General features: G+C 38.8%; 1 protein-coding gene across 1 annotated transcript; it reads left to right on the top strand.

Moving 5' to 3' along the window:
- Nucleotides 1-316: 316 nt before the first annotated feature.
- Nucleotides 317-2,086, top strand: LOC308388723 (putative nuclease HARBI1). The gene is made up of 4 exons (XM_080869593.1): nucleotides 317-959; nucleotides 1,036-1,148; nucleotides 1,234-1,345; nucleotides 1,426-2,086. The coding sequence occupies exons 1-4, from the start codon at nucleotides 527-529 to the stop codon at nucleotides 1,806-1,808; spliced, it is 1,041 nt and encodes a 346-aa protein (XP_080725719.1). The 5' UTR covers nucleotides 317-526; the 3' UTR covers nucleotides 1,809-2,086.
- Nucleotides 2,087-23,476: the final 21,390 nt, after the last annotated feature.

The raw sequence follows: 23,476 nt of genomic DNA, 5'->3' as shown, positions 1-23,476 counted from the left end.
AAATTTCTTTTTAAAGTAGCCAGAAAATGAAATTACTATCACTAGGACTTTTTAAGTGTAGTGCCACTGTGAGCTTGACATTTGGCTTTGACTAAAATGTCTCAACTTATATTTGTTGGATTAAATATGACATTTGGTGTACACAGTTTTGTTGCTCTGAGGTTGAACACTAAAAACATGGATGGTCCCTTTTTAGTGTTTATATTGCACTATTAAGTGTCATGTGTAGAGTGTGTCAGTTTCTGGACCCAAATACAGAGTTTAAAAAACAAAAAAATGAACCTTTATTTTGTCTAGCTGGGCCCTGTTTCAGGAAGCCGGTTTAGTGGAAAAACTGAGTAAGTATACCCTGAGTTAACGAAAACTCTGGGTTTTCGGTTTCACAAAGCGAGTTCAGCTGAAGCCTGAGTGAGTCACTATGACGACACACGCCGTGAAGCTAACCTGCCCCCTAGCAGGTTTACTACAACTAACCCTGACTGTCTCCGCCCCTTTGTCGGAAACCTGACAGTAGGAAGTGTCGGACATGGCGTGTCCCTTCCTTGAAGAGCCAGTAGATGTTGAAGCCCAAATTCTCCGCAGAGCTCTCCGCCGGGAGAGAGTGATCAGAGCGCGTTTGGACATTTTATCATTTCCTGATGATTTTCTGTGTGAACGTTACCGTTTCTCAGCACAATCTATAAGTTATTTGAATAACATCCTCAGGCCATATATTACGCATGTGACACATCGCGGACATGCTCTCAGTTCTGTACATATTATTTGTATTGCACTTCGTTTTTTTGCAAACGGGAGCTTTCTGTATAATATTGGTGACGCTGAGCACGTTTCCAAGGCTACCGTCTGTCGGGCAGTCAGGAATGTTACAGTTGCACTGAAACGTCTCCTGTACTGGTTTGTGGTGTTCCCCGGTCATAGACCCACAAGATTTATCAAAGAGGGATGCCACAAAATTGCAGGTATCAGGATGAACAAAACTTAATTTATGATGTGGTGATACTTGGACTACTACTTAAATTTTACATTTATTTCCAGGGTTCCCAGGCGTGATTGGCTGTACAGATGGCACTCACATTCCAATCATTGCTCCTTCAGTAAATGAAGGAGACTATGTGAACAGGAAGTCTTTCCACAGCATTAATGTACAGGTACATAGTTCCCTGTAGCATTTCAAACTAACAAATTATTTCATTATAGTAATGGATGCTAATTTGTGTTCTCTGCACTGTGAAGATCATATGTGATGCTGCCAACATTATCACAAATGTGGAAGCCAAGTGGCCAGGCTCTGTCCATGACTCACAAATATTCCGTGAATGTACACTGAGCACAAAATTTGGACATGGTGAGTTGAGAATACTTTAAAATATATAAAGACCAATTGCTTCAGGGACATTTGAACTGAAGTGTATCCTTCTGTCTTAGGAGAGTTCACTGGCTACTTGCTTGGTGATAGGGGGTATCCATGTTTACCCTATTTGCTTACCCCTTACCCTGACCCTGAACCGGGCCCACAGCAGCGATATAATCTGGCTAATTGCAGGACAAGAGCCAGAATTGAAATGACTATCGGAATGCTTAAGGCCCGGTTCCAGTGCCTGCAAAGACTCAGGGTCACCCCAGAAAGGGCATGTGACATTATTGTGGCATGTGTGATTCTTCACAACATTGCCACAATTAGAGGAGAACACTGTCCTTCTGAACCAAACATCAGCAGTGATCCAAACCATGAACATCCTGACCCTCCCACGGACATACAAGATGGAAGAGCAGTCAGAGACACCATATGTCACAATCATTTCTTTTGACCCATCACCTCAACATGTTGAAAGAAGAATAAACAGATTTTTTGTTCAACTGGCTTTATTGGTCGCCTGTATTTCCTGTACACAAAGTATTACAAGATGTAAACCTCATAAAGTGTCTCTGTTGCTTCCTCCTCTGTAACAGCTGTCAATGTTTCTTCATTATTTTCCTGTAGTAAAGAAATAAACAACATTGCTGTTCTACTGTACACTCATATAATCTGTGGAGTATTACTCACAACTGCATGTTGGTCTGGCTCAACAGGAGGCTGCACCAGATGCAGTACACCACCACCATCAACTGATAGAATATGAGGTTTATACAGGTCACTTATAACTTACAAGGGACCAAATGGCAATTAACAAACATACCAATCACCTTACACTTCATTGTCATTATGCTCTCAAAGACAACCAAGCCTGAGGGAAGGCAAAATCAGTCGGAAAATAACTTCACTACAAAATAATCCATTATGGTAAAGAGTTTATCAAATGAATGAGTAGCACTGCAAAGGTGACTGTGAAGAAAGGATGTATGCACATCATGTATTATTTTGGATTTACCCCCTATGTAGGCACTTGTGTCTTGCGGGGTTATTGACTCAGAGGATGTCCCCGCAGAGATGCCTTCGGCCACAGGGCGCCCACTGTTTTGGCTGAGGGCCAACTGCTCAGCCTCTGTGAGTGGTGGTGGTGGAGGACCCCCACCTGTTTTTCGGGCCTCCGCTTTTTTTCTGTTGGCTATAACGGGCCACATTTGAGCATACAGAGTAAGCAAATATGTACTTGTAATGTGCTCAGATAATTTCAATAAGTGCTTACAGAAAGAAAATTAATGTAGCCTCTAACTGCAATTGATTTACATGGGACAAACAGACCAAGCACTATGGCTCATAATACAATTACACCTTACCTGTTTGGACTATATTTTTATATTTCATTTTTACTTGCTGCCAGGCACGTTTGGGGCCTGTTGGGTTGCACCTGCGCTCACATCACATCACAAAATAAAATGTATAAAATAACAAATAAAATAACATATGATAAAATAACGTGTTAAATGGGTGGAAATCCCTCGATCAATGTTTAAATTAACACTCACGCATTGACTCTGTCGGCTATGTTTTGCCATGCATGCTCCCTGTCTTTCGCAGCTGTGGCTGTGTTACTTTTTTCCGCGGAATTTGCGTGTTATCGGCATATGCTGCCATCAGAATTTCGGCCTCAAGCGCTGTAAAATACATTGACCACGCCTTCTTTCCCTCCGTCTCCATGGTGACTCGCTTAATCTGTGCTCCGCTTATCAGGGCTTTATGTATCCTCGTCCGCGCGCTTCACTTGGGGTTAAAGCAACTCCGCGTTGATTGAACTAATTGTTATCAGCCTTTCTGAAACCGAATATTCCGAGTTGGACAGTTCGGGGTTACTCAACCCTGAGTATCGTTTTTCACTCTGAGTTTTCTAAACCGGCTTCCTGAAACAGGGCCCTGGGGCCCGTTCTTCGTACGTCGCTCACTACATCCAAGATCAAATGACACATCCAAGATCAAACCATCGCGCTAACCGTGAGCTCGCTAATCCGGTTCTCCGAACACACCTTCCGTTGACGATTAGTACAGCTGGACGCAGTAATGTGACATCACTGGGTGTCGTAAAAGGGGCTACGCATCGATAGTAGAAACATTGATCGGCAACCCTCTGATTGGTCGGCGAAAATGTCGAAGGAGCGCGCTCGGCTCGGTATTTTTCGGCAGCAGAGCAAGAACTCCTGAGTGAGGGATTTCAGGAGTTTCAGAGTTTAATCAGAACGCAAGGGAACACTGCAAAGGCTGCAAAAGCAAGGAGAGAGGGCTGGCAGAAAGTTGCTGACAAATTAAACTCGTAAGTAATTTAATAATAATAATAATAATATATTGGATTTATATAGCGCTTTTCAAGGCACCCAAAGCGCTTTACAATGCCACTATTCATTCACTCTCACATTCACACACTGGTGGAGGCAGCTACGGTTGTAGCCACAGCTGCCCTGGGGCAGACTGACAGAAGCGAGGCTGCCATATCGCGCCATCGGCCCCTCTGGCCAACACCAGTAGGCAGTAGGGTAGATTTATTATATTACACTATATTATCCAATATTATATTACATTATATTATATTGTTATATTATATCCTCTTTCACATTAGAGCCACAACAGGACCCACTAGAACATGGGAACAAGTAAAAGTGAAATATAAGAATATTCTACAGAATGGTAATATTTATCACTTATATTGCTTTTCGTCTCTTGGAAAGAGACCCTGAAATAATCTGTTTGTTTGTTTATAACAGCAACCAAGAAAAGGGCAGAGCAAAAAAAGACAGGTGGTGGTCCTGCACCCCCTCGTCAACAAGTTGGTTAAGTAAATAATATCCTCACGGGAAAATCGATATCTCTCAATGAGCACACTGTCGCGCTGAGCTAAAGGATCCTGTCTGTCCCGCAATATATGCTGAATTCTGAGGACTCTCCTTATCAATCTTGCACCTTCCGCAATGGGTTGCTCGCGTAAACGGACAGGACATGGCTGCGACAGGCTTCCCAAATCCACCTTGGCTTTTATAGCCGTGGTCTCTCATCTTGATTACACGAAGTAATTTACAATTACTACTCTGAAATATGAATTACATCTGTAATAATCACATACATGTAATAGAATGTTAATAGTACATTTCCCTTTTTTAGGAAATGACCTGTATGTATCTGTGTGACATCAATAAAAGGATCAAGTGCTGCATTATCTTCAGTTACATTGATGTTATTTATTTATCGCTGTTGCTTTCGTATAAATGAAGCGGACATACCTGCGTGGCCGCGATCTAATCCTGTTTACATAAAGTAAACCTGCTCCCGAGCAGGTTTACGCTTACGGCTCTGTTGCTATGACAGCAAGTCCCGGATGAGCTTCGGGGAACCGAACGATCCAAGATCACGCGAAATCGTCAACAATCTAATCCAGCTAACTTACTTAGCGAGGTACGAAGAACAGGCCCCTGATGTTCAACAATTTGATACATCCAAATAGGATGAGCACAAAGGGAAAACCTCACAGGCTGACAAAACAGTCAGTATGACACAACAAAGATCACAAGCAGTCTGATTAAGTACGTAAGAGATGATGGGGGCAGAGTGGAAGCACCTGGGAACTACACACAGCAGAACTAAATCTGTTAATGAGACATGAGCAAGTAAACTAAAAACAAGGCAATAAGGAATAAGGAAAACAATAAATCTCAAACTATAACCAAAAACTAGAATTATGAAGTCTGACTCAAAATATTAAACATGAATTTAGCTGTCCACAACTCAAAACACTGGTCAAAGACCAGGACCTCAGCTAATTACACTTCCATGAGCTCCAGCTGTACTTTGAACTAAAAAGTAATGCGATGTTAAGAAAGTTCACACTATTTATCTGGTTCACCATCTTAAACATGTAAACATTTGCTGATGCAAAGTGCCCAAACTGTTTTACTTCTTGACAGTAGAAAACCAAGACCATCAAAAATTTCCAGTTTAAGTGAAAATTGCACACACACACAACTACAGTACAAATTTCAAATCAATCTTAAATTTCTCCAAATTGTTTTTTTTCTCTGTGATTATGTATAATTATGTGTAATTATAATTAATCTTATTTTGCATAAACACTAAGAAGTCTAACAAATGAAAAAAATATACCTAATCAGAAGAAATAGCAAATGTAATTAGAAATTAAATCTGCAAGAGATTTTACAAACACACACACACTCTCACTCTCTCTGTCTCTCTCACACACACACTCACACACGCACACCTGTCACATATACACACTCCCACTTCTCTCTGTCTCACTGGTTTTCCTGCCACCCTGGAGAGTTCACTGCTCTTGCTGTTTTAACCTCCAGCCTGGGTTGTCCATGCTGCGTACACTGTGTGTCACTCAGTGAACTATTTGTTTGCCACTCATTGCTCACTGCCCTGCTCCTGTCCACACATGGCTCCCTGCAGGCAACAAACCACTGGAGAGATTTCACATCACAAGACCCGTGTGCACAAGCAACTTCCCCTCCTAGCAGCTGGTAATTTGCTCCAGACAAGGCACCTCTGCTCCCATCAGTGAGATAACTCTTTATTCTTTTTTCTCACCCCCACCCTTCCTTCTTCTCACTCCCTTTCCCTTCTTTCAACAGCTCCACATGCTCTGCATGCAGTATGACTCACCACACAAGGTGCTTTCAGTGATAATACTGCAGCAAATAAAGGCATCTATTTACACTTTACAAGCAGATTGTAATTAAAAGTCAACATCAGGAATAGCGTGCTTCCCTACCACTATATCAAACTTTCATAAAGATGATGACAGCACACGTGGATTTGCAATTTTGTAATTATCAGTACTTTACTTTGAGGGGTTGTTTCACATTTTCCAACAAAACCTGTAGCAGAGTTGTTTTTTCTCAAGCTAAATGCCAGTGCTGGGAAACTGCAGTATTTACTATGACCAATGGAAAGCTGAAGCCAGTGTGATTTGTTTTGCAGGTATCTGCTCATGATTTAAATCTTTACTGAAATACGCAACCAAGTCACGTGTGCAAACGGTGTCCTTTAGGTAACCTTTAGAAAACTTTTCAGGACTATTTGAATTCATGTCTATACCAGATGTTTAGTACACAGCTCTATTTTTTTTTTTTTACTACAGTATCAGGTTCTTCACTAAATTCAAGGGCACTCAATTCAAAGGTCTCCCCCCCCAAAAAAAAAACAAAAACAAAAAACACAAACAGTATTGGCCAATCAACATGTAGTTCACAAGTGGCCCTTTCTATAGCACTGTGATCATAAAAGCACATGAACACAACCACCAATGATGGCTCAGATAAAAAAAATATCTTAGAAAAACATAAAAAGTTAAGCTCAGAAATTGAATTTTAACTGATGCAAATGAAACCTGCATGCAAAAGTAAAACAAGATTTTATTTGTTGATGGGTAAATACTAGCTTCTGATGCCAATATTGTACTTGCTTTTTCACAGAAGAAGAATACATTTACTGATTAATCATTGTGTCAAATAAGTAATTTTTATGTTTAAAAGTATGAAAAAAAAAACCCAATCATTTCTATGGGAGGTACTTACATATAAACGTCAAATACTTTTGAATTAAATAACTTTAAACTTTTACAGACTCCTGACTTCCCTGCTTTCCAAGTAGACAGAGCCATACAGTCTTCACTGTCACCACACATGATTTATAATGTATTTTGTCATCCATGTACTGTATATTCTTCACTGTCATCAGTCTTTTAGAAATATTTCCACAAGGAAAGCAATTAAAAATATTCCTCAAGCTGCCACGGTAAAGCACTGGGGTCTTTATTATTCAAGGGGGAGAAGCCCAATCCTAATGGTTGTGCATGCTAATTGTATCAAGGTTACTTATAGTTCCACTGCATGATTAAACTCTCACTTTGTGTTATTTCAGGTGGATCAGTGACGCAAAAACCTCCCTCTCATCTAAACAGTGCTTCTAGGACAATGCGTTACATCAAGGCCAAAAATGTCAATTATTTAAAAGCCCAATTATATTCTCATTAATACCTCTTTTTGTTTAATTTAAGCCTGAAAGAATTCTTTTTGACTGAACAAAGACTGATTAACAATTTCACTGACCCCAAAGGAAAACTGCATGATACAGTAAACTGCATTTCATTTATATAGTTACTGGGTGTACCAAGTATGACCAATAAAGTAATGGACTGCAGAATACTTCCTGAAAGTCATACTTTTGGAAAATAACGAGTAGTTCTAACCTTTTTTTTCCACATATTAACTTGGTGAAAATGGGAGAATCAGAATGTTCTTCCATTGAAACACATCAAAAGAGTGCTCTAGTCAGCTGTCTCCTCACTACTGAACATACTTTGTGATACAGCCAGGATGCTGCTTAAGTACAGTTTACAGGAAGTGAGACAGGAGATGATCACTCACTAGCTCTGTATTTGCCAGGCTGTTGCCAGTAATATTTTCACATCTGCATAATCAGACATCACTGGAACCTTCTACTAGGAAGTAGAGATGAAATGTGGTCTCATTCAACTGTAATGCAATATCTAGAAAAGCTCAAGGATCCATTGTATCCACGTGCAGAACCTGTTAACATGCAAAGCCATTAGTAAACATGGACATAATATGTTTTAGATTTTTTACCTCTTGCTGTGTTTTTTCCTAAAAGCCACGTTCCTCTATTCAAGCCATAGTTATCCAACGTATACATATGCTGATGCATGCATTGGTGGACATTTGGGGTTAAATATCTTGCAAAGGACACTCAAAGCTGCAGGCAAGTGAAGTTGAGCATAAGTTGAGCTCTTTTGATTATTCAGACAACAGATTTTCTAGGTTCTGCACCATAGCCTGCCCTTAACGGTACTGCTGCCATGTAAGGTGCTCGAATGCCATCTGGAACAACTTTGGGTTCAGTCTAACCCACAGACACTTGGAGAGGAGGAGCAAAATACTGACTCATCAACCTTGTGACAAGTGTACAACCCACTCTACCACCTGTGCCACAGTAAATGAGCACTGATGAAAACATACACTGACTTCAGCTGAACAGATTTGACAATGATGATCCATTAGGAATCCTTCGTCATGCTATAACTTACTGCAGATGGCATTACATCAAGCCAGATTCTGGCTTCCTTCCATTGACTCACTGTGTGGTTTAGTATTGATGTTTAGATTCTACTGATCACTTTAAAAGCGCGTCTGGTAATGCCCCCCAAACAAGAAATGGTGATCCCACATTTGCCATTATGCAGCCTTGGATACTCAGGTGGTACGCTAATGGCCACAGCAGCTCCAAAGCTCAAGATTCAGATGAAAGATGAGTGTATTTCTCCCTTCAGAAATCCCTTGATTCAGAGATTTTACAATAATGTGGTGTCAATATATTTGATGTCAATTTTTATGTATTTTTTATAGCCTTTTATTGTCTGGTTATGATCATTCAATTGTCTTGTTTATTATTTCTCTCCCCCACTTTTATCTTTTAATTGTTATTATTCTCATTATTGCTTAAAATAAGTTTTCCTTTTTTTAACTTCCAGTTTTTCTTTATTTTGTTTCTTTCTTTGTAAACTCATCTTTTTAAATTGCTTTATACATTTGAAATTATTTTTCTACACCCCTTTTTTCTACCTTCTTCTTCTTGTCATTATTATTATAACAGCTGTACTCATTTTTTAGCCTTCCTGGTATGTTATATATTTTAAAAAATGCAGTGTGCAAAAGCTCCTCGTGCCACCCACAGCAAGCAGTCCAAAAATATACTACAGAATTACCACAGGGTCCCTGCGGTAATTCTAACCTACAGATGAGCAGAGTGAGGTGATAACATGCACTCATGCTCATATCGTGTGTGTGTGTTGTTGTTGTTTTTTTTTTGAAGAGTGTAACTCTGTTAAACATGTTTAATTTTTATCATATTTAATTGCTACATGAACAGCAATAATAATTATATATGGAACCCCATGGAATTAAAAAGAAAATCTTTTTTCTTTATTCTGCATTTAGAATTGAGGCAAATGATCCATCAAGGTTAAAAAGTCAGGGTATATAAGCTCTTCTTATAAAAGTGCCATCGTAAATAATATGATACCTGCCAATTTCTATCAGTCCCATGCAAGTTAAGTGGCCAGACCAACAGAAAAACCATGCAATCCCTAAAGCATTATCACAGGTAATATTGAACATATTACCATATTACTTGTGACACTATCAAGAAATAGTGCACCACAACTCATGCCCCAGGAATCAAACAGTCCTTTCTCTACCCAAGTGTGAATTCAGTCTGACCTTTTTAGAGCCAGTTTTTAAGCCTATAAGGGTGAGTGTTTGATACTTACATATAGATTCTTCAGTGGAGTTTCCTTTATAACATTTTCTAACTTCAGGAGGTCAAAAACTCTATTTCATGCAGTCTTTAAAGGCCACCCAAAAGCCTGCCTTTAAACAAACAGTGACACAGACCAAAATGTGTCCTTAGGTGGTTTCTGAGTGTATGTGTGAGTGTGCACTTGTTTGTGTGTGTGTGTGTGTGTGTGTGTGTGTGTGTGTGTGTGTGTGTGTGTGTGTGTGTGTGTGTGTGTGTGTGTGTGTGTGTGTGTGTGTGAGTGAAGTGGGCAGCATGACAGCTTGGACATTTGAGAGGTCACTGGCTGACCTTGAAATCTGTCTCTTCCAACAAGGTAAGAGTGTGGACGGGAGCCACAGAGAAGAGGAGCACTTGGTCTGGCTTATCCTCTGCTCTGTGATGTCTGCTGTTTAATGACCAGTTTGCAGGGATTTATGCCCTCGCCTACATCAGCCTTTAGCCAGACAGGGTGACAGCTCTGCATCAAAGGTTTTAATCATCACAGTCATTGCAGACAGGTAGCTTGATATTTCCCCTTTGTGACCCTGGCAGCATCATTAAGCAGAAAACCCTTGAGCAATAAACATATTTTGATAGCTCATGTCTGGAGGCATATTCATAATGCTACTTGAATAATGTTATCCACACTAACCTCTTCTTCTGTCTGACGTAGCTGGTTTTTGACCAGGTTTAATGCAGAAGCAATGCTGTTATACGTGGATGGTTAATATTTTTGTTATTATTTTAACAAAAGAACCAATTTGTCACTATATTGAACAAAACCAGCAACTAATAAAACATGGTGAAAATTACCTTTGGGTACATAGATTTTATTAAATGGAGACAAAAATATCTTGGTGTTTTGATTCTTTTATTCTCTCAAGGGGTCTTGAATTTACGGAGTAATTAGTTGAGTAGAATCTAATTTTCCCCCAGCCCATCCTGCACTCCTCTGCAGGGAAGTTTACATTTGGTAATGAATTAAGAGCCTTGCGCTATTAAAGGGGGGTTTTGCTGACATCTCTATAAGCTTAAGATAAGCTGGGCCTAAATCAAGAAAAATGCAGACCAAGCACATTGCAGTCCAAGGAAATCTTAGCGAGAAAAGCTTTCAGCAGAAGATAACAGTAGGTGTATTAGCCTTTGCATTACCCATAAAACATCCTGGTTTGCCTTACTTTGAAAATGCTTTTATAGGGAGTCCTATAAAATTAGGAGATCTGAATGGTTTTATGTTACTGCTTTATAAAAGAAAAAAAAACATTTTAAATTCAATTTAGTTGCAGGATTCAAATTTCCAAGACTTTTGCAACAAACTGATTATTTTTCATAGGTTATGTTGATACTATAGTTAAAGTTAATTCAAAAATGAACCAGGACAACGATTTCCAGTACAGTTCTGCAGCTATAGTGCAGTCAGTGTTATATAACTAGAAACTGTTTCTGCCTCTCTTTTTTCCTTGCTACCAATACTATATATACCCTGGAGATGGAAGGTCACAACAACAAAGTGTAAATTATATTTTGTATCCTTTTGTGTAAGTCCAAGTTATTTTGCTCTCCAGGCTTGGTCCCCGATGTTACTATCTTCCCCAGTCATTACATGAACTGTATACAGTGACTTTACACCGCCTGTAGGCTTGTATATTGACAGGCAGTGTGTGCCTATGTACTGCAGAGAAGCAAACTTTGATGTACAAGCTGACATCCAATGTATGCTGGCAGCTATAATTTTCCATCTTTATCACACCTCTCCCTAGCAGTTACATCATCCACACAGCAGCCAGCATTAGGAAAGTGTTCATCAAAACAAATGAGGGCAAGATGAATTTGAATTAGCTCCACTGTAGGGGTCAATAGTGTTAATTATGCAGGAAACTAGCAGTAATAGAAGCGTTATCGTAAGACTCAATTTACCTTGTAGCCAAAACAATTAGTGTTGAGAAGCTGTTTCCTTCCAAGTCACAGGTGTGATCCACACAATAATCAATCTGCCTATAGATCCTTGTTAAAGTGTCTTTGAGCAAGACACTCAACCCTCATTTGTTAACAAGGGCTCTCTCTTCTGGTGTGCATGTCAAAGAGAAATGTAATTTATACCTATGATTGTGTTGTATCTACAATAGATAGATATTTGCTGTGCAGATGTTATGTCCAGTGGCGTGTCCAGCGGGGTGGCCTGGGGGGGCACAGGCCACCCCCCCAACCAGACTGGCCACCCCAGGTGCCACCCCAAAGGCAAAACAATAAAATTCAATCAAATATCAAATGTCCGATTATGTTTTCACGGTGAAGCTCAGATATCCGAGTGTAAGTGAATGCAGCATCGGCTTCTGCGCTATGTGCATCACGTTAGCAAAGGTAGGAGAGCCAAGCACGAAAGACGGCACTGCAGGAAACAATTTTTCGGTGAAAGAAAATGAGGACAGAATAAATGTCCCGGTAAGTAATATTAAGTTTGTTGAGTTTAGTAAACTTCGGTGAAATTAGAATACCAAGGAAAAAATAACACTTAAAGAATTATTGCAGCCGTGGAATATATCAGACAGTATGCTACTGAGGGCAGCTAACATAAGAGTTATGAGTTATAAGATATAATCTAAGTCGTAACATTGCTGTATGGAGCTGCAGATTTGGTTGCAGGTTAACATAGCTGGACTGGCCATCGGGCATACTGGGCATATGCCCGGTGACTTATTTTTTTTTCTTTTTTTTTTTGTAACGGCATGAACAATGAGAGGTGGTGGATTGGCCAGATGCAGGTCGATGTGTAAAAATAACTCAGTTTTTTGGTGGTGGCTATGACGGAGCTTCCACAGAGGCCAGCAGGTGGATGAGGGAAGGGGAGGCAGGAGAGCCCCGAGGCGGCCACCAGTCCGAGTGTCAGGTGAACTGAACTTCAGGTAAGAAGTTATGACCTGCAGTCTATCTGGGTCAGATATAAACCAAGTTTAGGTGGAGTTTATTTTTGTTGTGCTGACTTTTTACCCTCAGTTGCAATAACTCGTACTGCATTCTAGCCAGCTTGACAGAGTTTATATACAGCTGGGTGGGTGCTATGATGTTACTGATAGTGAACTTTATTTTATTCATAAAGTTAGTAGAGTTGCCAACGGCTCCTTAAAAAAAATGGAATGGTCCCTCATTCAGAGAAAATATTACACGTTTCGTATTGAGCTGAGAAGAGACGCAGTTTGTCCCGAACTTTAGCTAGAATGGAAAAAAGACACAAAGCTGGAGTTATTCTGTCATTACGCTGCACAGCTGCCTCTTCTTCTCTCATTCTCTCCCCCTGCCTCTCCTGTTGCTACTTCAATCATGAAACTGATCAATGATCAGCTGATCGGCTTTTCTCTCTTGTTTATTTATCGCCCACTTTGGGCCAGAAAGAGGAAACCAGCAGATGTCGTGCTAAACAACAGCAGCACATTTAAGCTTGATCAGCTGTTGTTAGAATTTATTTAATATTAATTTCTAATATCAGCTGATGTTTGCTGGAGCCACAGCTGTAAACCTGCTGGTCATGATGTCGGTTTGGATGTGTGATGAGAGGGAAACGTGAAGATGAAACCAGGAGATGTCCTTACTGAATCATCAGAGCTGTGATGGAGAAACAGGTTTACCTTTTAGGTGACATGAATGAGTTGAAGGGAAGTTATGAACTGTTTCTGAGAGATAAATAGCACCAGGATCCTTTTTCTACGTAGCTGACAGCTGGTAACTGTGCAGGGGTGGATCTAGGAAAGTGTTGCCAGGGGGCCAGGTAGGGCATTAACAGGGAAAGGGGGGCACAAAGAAATACTTTTCTTTCTTATTCTCATTTAAGATATCTAGCTTTTAAAAAATAATTATCTAAATCTTACAACCAAAGTTTTTATCTGACGTAAAATGTATAGAAATCATACATATACCAACAAGACTGTACATCACTGTCACAACAGCATTTGTTTTCATTCAAAGGCTTTATGGCTTTAATACCTGGTGGGCCGGTCTGTAGTCAAAATGCCCAATTTTCTTTCCCAGTCCAGTCCTGCAGGTTAATACTGGCAGTGTCACCATGCCAGCTGACTGTATTTCATCATCAGCCAGTGTTGTTCTTTATACATCAATATTACCAAAGTTTACCATAAGGCAGCATAGAAAGTATTTACTTGCTTTCAGGTTTCATTCAAATGTTAGTCTTTTCATTTGTTTCCCCACTTTTTTCTTTTGTTTCAAAATCAAACACCAGTTTGTGAGAAGATTATCTTCTTTTTTTAACAGGCAGATAAAGTTTTACATTGGAATTGGCTAATTTGTCAATTGTTTGTTACAAATGTTCGTATTTTAATATTCAAAAATGTTTTTGCCCAAAACATATGTGCACTACATGTCAGTAAAAATACTATGCAAATATTGATGTCCTTGAATGCTGAGTAAACACTGACTGATTGTATCTCTTCTACTTCATCAACGCAGTATCTAAAAACTTTGCACCGTAGTGGTTAAAATCTCATTCTAATAAGAGTTAAAAGCGCATTCGGTTATTAGGTTTATAGGGGTATTGAATTATGGTTAACGGTTGGTAGAATTTTTTTTAAACATTATCTGCCAATTACATCTGCCACCCTTCTCCAAATCTGTGCCCCTACCTGGCCCCCCCAACAAAAAATTTCTAGACACGCCACTGGTTATGTCTCAACACTACTGTTATTTTGTTATTTTCTTAATTAGTGTATTTCAAATCTAAAGATGCCATGCCAATGGTTGCCTATCAAGCTGCTACCTTAAAGCACCACTGCCAATTAAATCTGAAAATGAGGGAAAGCAAAATGTTATTTTGAAGATTATTTTTTAAGATGCCCCAGCAGCTGTACCTTTTTTGCATGTGTGCCCATTTATGTTTGACGATAAGGGAATAATTTAAAAAGGTTAGCGGCATGTTCTGAAATGAGGTGAAATCAACATTTATATTGATCCTCTCCTTGTTTAGGAAGTAACAAATCTAACGGAACTATTTGATCTGCTACGTAAAACATCTGCACTCTAAAAAGTAATTCATCAGGCCTTTTACCACCACTTGATTAAATCCATGGCTGCAACATAAAAATTCTAATTTATTATTTTATATGTAATTTGAAATTAAATCCCAATGTTAGTGGGTTCAAAATAAAATTCAAGTTGTAATTACTTAAAGAAATTGAATAGATAACTTGTTTTTTTTTCCACTGTAACTTTTTTTCCACTGTAACTTCTGATTTCAAATTCCCTTCATTCCCTCAGACTTGGTTACATTTTTTGTAACTGTTACATTTCAGTAATGTAATGATTAAAGATAGGGAAAGATATTTATTGGCTTAAAAGTGTGCACTGACTGCACAACTTCTGGCCATTACCAGTCTGGCTTTTTCAAAACAGATCTCAAAATCTAGATGCGGATCTGTGGAAATGTATGTCAGTCATAAAGAAGTCTCTATGTGGGACTGAAGTTTGAAAAAATGAACAAATTAGTGTGGATTAAAGAATGGTTAAAAATAACGTTAGGAGAGAAAATGAGCAATAGGATAATTTGTAGAACATAGGTGTCAAACTCTGGTCCGCGGGCCAAATTTGGCCCGCAGCCTAATTACATTTGGCCCGCGAAGCCATACCATATTATTATTAGAGCTGGCCTACTGGTATTATACAGCTAATATATATATTGTTTAGTATTAAGCTTTGCTTGTTCCATATTCAGTTTTTTAAGCAAAACTTGTTTGAGTCCATAAGAAAAGATTCATTCTCATATCTGGAGGAATATTTTTTTTTCCAATAAATATTAATGTTAGCCCGCGACTTTGTTCCAGATTTGAATTTTGGCCCACTGTGTATTTGACTTTGACACCCCTGTTGTAGACAGAGGAATTGCCACCTGTTGGTGGCATGTTTAAGTCTTTGTGCTTATAAAATAAAAGCAAAAAGAAATTCAAAGTGCTGATTACATTTGTGAAACTTTTCAGGCTTTGCGTCTGAAATGTTTCACAATTTCCAGATTGTGTTTGTAAAAACTTTGCCCTCTCAAAACACATTTTACACTAGGATGCCTCTGAACACAAGCAGATGCATTCAAGTAAAATGTATTTTAAGACCTTTTTCTCCCCATTCTCACTAGCTGTTTTTTAAATAAAAATGTATACAGCAGCATGGATTAGGTATGGCACTAGCTGACGAGCACAGCGGAACATTTAGCAGCTAATGACCACGGGATGTCCTTCACTGCAGACTAAACTGAAGCTAAAAAGGGAACGAATTTAGCTTCAGTTTAGCTTTAATTAGCAAATTCATATTTGCCAGATGGTCAAAAACACTCCAAATGGGTGTTAATTTGCTTGGTATCTGCTCAATGTTTAAATTTTGCCAATAGGTTTGTTATATCAGCTTAAAAGTTTATATTAGTGTTGTGTTCACAGCTTCTGTTCAGTGCCTCGAGGCTGGCAAAAGCAAAAAAAAAAAAATGTCCTACTGAATGTCACCACATATTTAATTTACTTTTTTGTATTAACAGGCAGCAGGAAAACTTTGAAGAGTCCCTGAACTCCAACAGATTCTGGCAGTACTGACCGATCTGTGGAGGGGCAAGCGATAGAAGGATTTCTAGAGCTCAACAGAGGATCACATCATCCTAAGACAGTTCTGATAAGGTTTCATGCTCAAATGCAGCTCTTTCAGTCTACTGATGTAACACAGTTTACTCACCTGGCGAAAAGTGGAAAGAGTGTAAAATTGTACTATTTTTTTTCCTAATCCCTGAAGTTCTGGATCAGTTTAATGCAAAACACAGTACTGTTTGCTAAATTAAGATACATCATGTAGGAGATTCCCCTCCTTTTTCTTAACTGCTCAAGCATTTAAGGATTGCAGAAGGCGCTGGAGCCTATCCCAGCCATCATGATACAAAAGTCAGGGTATACACAAGTTGCCACTTCATCACAAGACTATAACATGTGGAGACAATCATTCACACTTACAGTATAGCCAGTTTTGATTAACCTTAGATTAATCTAGCAAGCATGTCTTCATACTGTGGGAGGAAGCCAGAGTCCTTAGATGGGGAACATTCAAACTCTAGAAAGGCTCCAGCTGCCCAGCACTAGGAACTAGGAAACTTCTTGCTGTGAGGTGATAGTGCTAACTGCTGCATCAACCACTGTTTGATGTATTTGTTATAACTCACTTATTCAATTTAGTAATAATAAAGCTTAACAGAAAATTTTGATAAACTGTTGTTTTTCTATACGTATGCCATAAAGTGTGCATTATTAATCAGAAGCACTGATCTGATGGTTACTAGCTGCTCTGGCGTGTAGGCATTGAGCTTAGAACTGGGTTGAATTCACCTAAAAAGACACATGTAAGGCCATTTCAACATGATTTTGTTAACCATAAGTGGTGACAATATGAATAAAATATAAATAAAATCAGTTTTTAAAATATTTATGCGCTGTCCTTTACACTGCAATAAAAAGACCACAAGTACTGCTCTGTAGGAGTGGGCTGATTTCTAGTATTTGCTCTATCATAAGGTAATTACCCAAAGGATTACATAGAAGATTAAAACGAATGTCTACATTGCTAGATAAGTCTGCAAACAGTATCGATTCGAGATAAAAGGTACATTTTGCTGTTATTAAAAGGTGTTTCGATTGAGTTTAGATTGAATCCTGTTTTCAGAGGGCAGAACTATAGTGTGTAATCAAGTGTCATCAAGGGAAGAGTGTCGTATATTACTTACACTGTGTTTGCCGTGTACTGAGCTGTAATTTCTCTGTGGAATCAGGTAGTGAAAAGAGCTCAGAGATAACACATCATAATATTCCTCAAGATCAGTAAGAGTTGATTTTGCAGAGGCAGTTCATGTTTCATGTTTCAGTCAGCTTCATAACCGGAGTGATATGTGATCAGGAGAGCTCTGAGTAGGTGCGAGAAAGTAGCTGATGCCTACTGAAATTGTGACTAGATTTGTTGCTTGGCCCTTGTTTGATGTTCAGTCACTAAAAGGTTCCCAGAAAGTTGCCAAATCTGGAGAAAAAGTTGCAACGTTGGCAACAGCTGTGCTTGGCAAGCAAGCAGTTGATTTAAAAAAATCTGAGCAATGATGGGTGGATCCAGTTTTGTTTATGGCCCTTTGAGCATGATGCTCCTGCCTCGACATAATACCATTTTTTTTCTCTTTTGTTTTTCATTTTTTCCTGCCAGGCACAGCAGAGTGTATCACTGTGTGAATAACAAAATGTTGTTGTCAGGGTGGAAATGGCATACTGAGCTTGAAAAATAGAGGACACTGCTTTCCATTGTAAATAATTTACTGTCATTACAATTTCATTTTTTCAAATTTACTTACCCGTCATTGTAAAACCATCAATAACATCTTGTCTAAGTATTCCTTTTCCAAACAAATAAAGACATATACGGAATGTGGAGCTATTTTGCATTTACTGAGTTCAATGCCATTTTCATTGTTTCTTTTTGATATTTGTGAAAGCTGAAAGTATGAATATGGTAATCATATATTTTTTAAAACAGTATCTGTTTACAGCTACGTATTAAAACACTGGAAATTAGATGTTGATAAAAAAAAAAGAAGAAAGTTCACCCAGATGACTTTTGTTTAAAAGAAAATGTAGTGTTTTCTGTCTAATGGACAATTTTAATCACAGAGCCTTCCGAGTCCTTATCTTTGTTGAGTTTCAGTACTTGCTATATTCTTTCTGTTCATGCTCCTGTTTTTTTATTTTTTAATTATTATTGAGGTTTTGATGTTTTCATCCCTGCTTGGATTAAGTTAATGCTCCAATGTTTAAGTGTGACCTTTGGCTCCCATTTTAATTGTTCCTTCTTTTGGTTCCCTCAGCATTTCCCTGCCAGCTACATGTTTGTATCCTCTCTTTTATTATATTTTGTCTCTACGTGTTGAGGCCTTTACACGCCTTTACATGCTTTTATATAATTTGTACACACAAAAAAAGGTGATAAACTGAAGTCAATATCAAACAACGATGATGTTTCTAAAGAAAAATGGAGGAAACAGAGTTCTGGGTTCTTCCATTTCTCAAGTCATGGTTTGATCCAGGAGCTGTCGCTTTCGCTCATATTACAGGATGGGAGTCGGGCAGTTTGAGCTCTTGTTGGCAGAGTTGGGACCATATCTGAGGAGGCGGAGAAATCGTTTCCGAGAGCCGACTGACCCAGAGCAGTGTCTAACTGTGTGTGTAAAATAGTATAATTTTACTATTTCCATATATTCAGTGGGTGTTTTGAGCTACAAGTGCACTTTTTGCCAAATCCAGTGGTCTCATTGGTTAGATCTGCTTATTTGCATGTGAAAATCTAATAAATAGAATTTGATCTGAAAAAGTAAATATGGAAAAACCTTCAACAAAATCATGTGGTTGATGTGAATAGCCGAATGAAGAACAGGTGAGTTAGAAAAATCGTTTTAACGGACAAAAGATTTGCGCAAATTTTATGTGTCTGGTATGTGTAAATGCCTTTAGTTGTGTTTTGCTTATTTAAAGGTTAGATTTCTTTACTGTCATGTTGGTTGCCTTTCCTTCTTTTGTGATTGCCCTTTCCCTACGCTGAATGTCTACCCCTGCCCTCTGCTCCCAGATTTGCCTTGGCTTGTAATCACTTCCCTCTTTGTCCTTGTCACATGGTCTGGTTATGATCCTTGGTTTAGCTAACTGTTTTTCTAGCTAATGCCCTGTGTTTTTCTCCAGTTTGTTTCTTTGTGTTTTATTTCAATCTTTCATTTTTTTGGATGACTCTGTTCTATCTCCATTTCTTGTCTTGTCTTGTAATAAAGTTCCCTTTTTTTGCAATAAATCTTCAGCATTATGCATTTGGGTTCTTTCTCCTCTGACACACTATAGGGAGTTGTTTTTCAGGTTTTTGAATGATAGTACAGTTCATTGACATATAATCAAAAGCAGTGGGAAAGAATTATTCAGCAATAGCTGTCTCTTGTCTTCTAATTGTTCTCTAAAAAAAAATCTGAAAAACAAGATGATAAATAGGTATTTCCTGTTTTTAAATGACCCAGACTTTACAAAAACTTTTATCTCTATCAGATTTAATATTCAGAATATTACAAAAAAGCCTCTTTACGATAAAAACTTTTTCATTTTTTCACTTTTAATTTGGTGTCACTGTTCCTCTGTTATTTATGTCACTTTTGATGTGATTTACTGTACTCTTTGTTCTCTTGTTTGCTTCCTTTAAAACATGCAAGCCTGAGAAGCTTTTTATCAAAGTGTTTTTCTTTTTACAAATCCCTTGTTTTTGTGTTTCTAAAGTACGCAGAATAAATTGCAGGACTTCACAAACTAAAGTGCTTACTACATATTGGATCAAATAGAATAGAAAAGCAAGGATTTCTAATTACTGAGTAGGGAAAATGCTTTGTTTCTGTTTTCTTTCCTACCTCCGGTTATACATTTCAGTATACAAAATCCTATTGCTCTACTGCTTTTGTGCACTGTCTTAAAGTTTCACAAACTCATTTACATAAACATGTGATAATAAGGTCTGCAATTGTCCACACCTTATTTGTTTGTCCTTTGTTTGCATCATTATTTCCATTTAATGCACAGATGGATGCATTAAAATTAAATTAGTATGCCCTCAGACAGCACAAGCTAAAACAACAGCTCCCACATTCTCCTGAAGCTTATTATTGCAAGCTGTCAGGCACTGTGTTGTTGGGAAACTGTAAAATTGTTTTTTCTAAGGGAAACGCTTTCAATTATAGAAACATTTATGTAATGCTTGTTTCATTTGCATATGACCATGTCCACTTTGTGGGGAAAGCAATGAAATCACTATGAGATTATTGTGTGCTTCCCTCAGACGGATTTATAGCTCAACTGCAGCTCTGCACCAGCCCTTCAACTACACAGATTGTATGGCATTATTTTTGTGCCACTATTCTGAGCGCACATAAAAAAAATTGCAGGTGCAAGTGTTGCATTTTGAGAAGAAATTTATTTTGAGCAAAGAAAAGCTAAATTTGAGTGAACAAAATTCATTGCTGTGTGCAAAAAATGTATTTCAGTGTTTGCTATTATTCACACACACACACAACAGCAGCCCCTCTCGCTCAGTTTTTGTAATTGCGCTCACTCGCAATGTGTTGCTCGCGCTCTCAACATTTCTGCCCGTGCGCGCTCAACTCTTTCTCTACACTGTTATATTTGTGCCACAAAACCAGCCAATCACAGACTTGGATGCAAAAAATCTGATTGGCTGTTTTGGTCTCTAATCAGCTTGAAATGACGAAATGCAATATCCCAGAATGCATTTCGTCCAAAACTCAAACGAGGCAGTGGCGGAGGAACCAACAAAATCCAACAAAAAAGCCATGACACCTACGTTGACAATGAACTATTAACTTTGGTGAAAATATGAAATGTATTCAAAAAATTTTCTGCTCAGCTCACTCTGCTGAAACCAAGAATATGGAGATATATCTTGCAGCATATCATTAGTCCATGAATAAGTGTACAGGTTTTTGCTAATGGCAGTCAAAGCAAAGCCTTGAGCCTAGCTCGCTGTCACCCACTTCAAGATGTGTTGGCTCAGCTTCTTTTGTGTGTGTGTGTGAGGGTGTGTATTTTCTTCAGGTACAGAGGACTGGAGCGAACTCACTCTTTCTCTACTCTAACAGAAGATTAAGAACATGGAAGACATAGCATTTGTACACTTTGCAGTTTTGGGTAGCCTTTTATTGGTAGTCTTTTTACCCATATTATGGCAGACCCTTTAAAGAGGCCTTCAATGAAAATAAAATGACTCTTTAAGAATGTTCTCTAGACACAGTAGATGATTTGTGCCTTGTTAATCTTACTATAATGATCATAGCAAATGTATGTATATATGTCTTTATGTATCGTATTTCTTCCTTAGTGTCTATTGTGGCTCTAACCCAAAATTTTGTGTCATCACGCTGAAAAATGAGTCAGTTTGAGGTTTGTTGGTTGTGGGACTCTGGAATCAGCTGACAGTTACCAACAGGCTAAGCCAGGCTTCCAGTTGTAACTTCTTCTACTCTTATATTAATACTTCTGTCCCGGTACTTTCTGAGTGTTGACTCCTATCATTCAGAATACTGCAGCTGCTTCCTGCTCCTTAATTATACAGTGGAACCCCGACTTACGAAATTAATTTGTTCCCGAGGGTCTTTCGTAAGTTGAAAATTTTTGTAAGTTGAAGCACCCATCGCGCCTTTTGAGTGAACAATAGGCTATAGGCTAATTGCTAACTGCAACAACAATACGTCGTTCAAGTGGAACAGCGAAGCGCAAGTACAAAAGCCAAGGCGGTTGTCACATAATTCGGAAGGAATTGTGGGCATTGTAGGCATTCTGGGATCAGCCAATCAGAGCCAGCGGATTTCGTTACTCGGGCATTTTGCCGTAACACGGGCAGAAATATTGCCGTTAAGTGCCTTCGTAACTTGAATTTTCCGTTAAATGGGGTATTCGTAAGTCGGGGTTCCACTGTATATAAATAGTGACTATGAGACGATGTTGCGGCAGCAAGCTAAGCAACCATTATGGTTGGTATAGTGGGGGTTGATCTATGAGCCTCAAGCTCTGGGTGGTGACCGAAAGAATGAGATCTCAAATTCAAGTGAAGGGAAATGAGCTATGCCCAAAGGGTGGCTGGGCTGTCTGTTGGAGATGAGGTGAGGAGCTCAGTCATTCGGGACGGACTCAGAGTACAGCTGCTACTCCTCCACATCGAAAGGACGCCTCCTTAGGTGAGGTATTTCAGGAATGTCCCATGGGGACAAGGTCCTGGGGGAGGCCCAGGACATGCTAGAGGAGTTATGCCTCTCTGCTGGCTTGGGAATGCTTTGGTGTGCCCTCAGATGAGCTGGAGGAGGTGGCCAGGGTGGGTGTCACTACTTAGACTTGGCAACCTGAAATCAGAATGGATGGCTGGAAGAATGGGTGGAGGGTTGGATGGATGGTTTATTTATGTGTAGTGAGCCATTCAAATTATCACAGACAATGTAGCAGTTTGATTCACTGTACCAGATGTTTTTCTTTTGTTTTTTTACTTTTACCTCTTACTCCACACATTATGCATAATTTTTACATTTAGTGTTGCAAGAAAATTGCATTTCTAATATAATTAGATTTAATTTTTGCAGAGCTAAGAGTTGATCTTTTTACATTAAGAAAACATACATTCACATCCCCACAGCATCTGCTCAGAAAGTGCATTTCATTATATCTTACAACAGAAAAATGAAAAGTGAACTGTATTCTTTCTTCTCTTCTGGCCAGATTTGTCTTCAGGTTAGGATGACTTAGAAGTGTGTCCCTGACTCATATCTTCTTTTGTTAAATCTATTCTTGAAATTCTATTGCTGTTGCTTCTATCTAGTGTGCGTAAGGCATTGGTACAAGACTATCAAGAGTGCACTCAAGAGAAACAATAATCCTTTTTTTCCCTTTTTTTGCCTACAACCTAAACTAACATATGCCGACCTTCAAGGAACAAAGACCTCCATTCAAATGATGTTAACACAGCATAACAAAACAAGGACTTTATCCATGACTGCCGTCATTACCTTAACTCTAATTATGAAATTAGAAAGAGACAGATATTGATTTTGTTGATAGATTCTACCTCCATCAGGAGACCCTCGGGAACAAATTAATTTTGTAAGTCGGGGTTCCACTGTACCTGAAATATTAGAATATAATATAG

Source organism: Rhamphochromis sp. 'chilingali' (assembly GCF_963969265.1).
Source record: "Rhamphochromis sp. 'chilingali' genome assembly, chromosome: 2".
Lineage (NCBI taxonomy): Eukaryota > Metazoa > Chordata > Actinopteri > Cichliformes > Cichlidae > Rhamphochromis > Rhamphochromis sp. 'chilingali'.
This window is presented reverse-complemented; position numbering and strand designations above follow the sequence as displayed.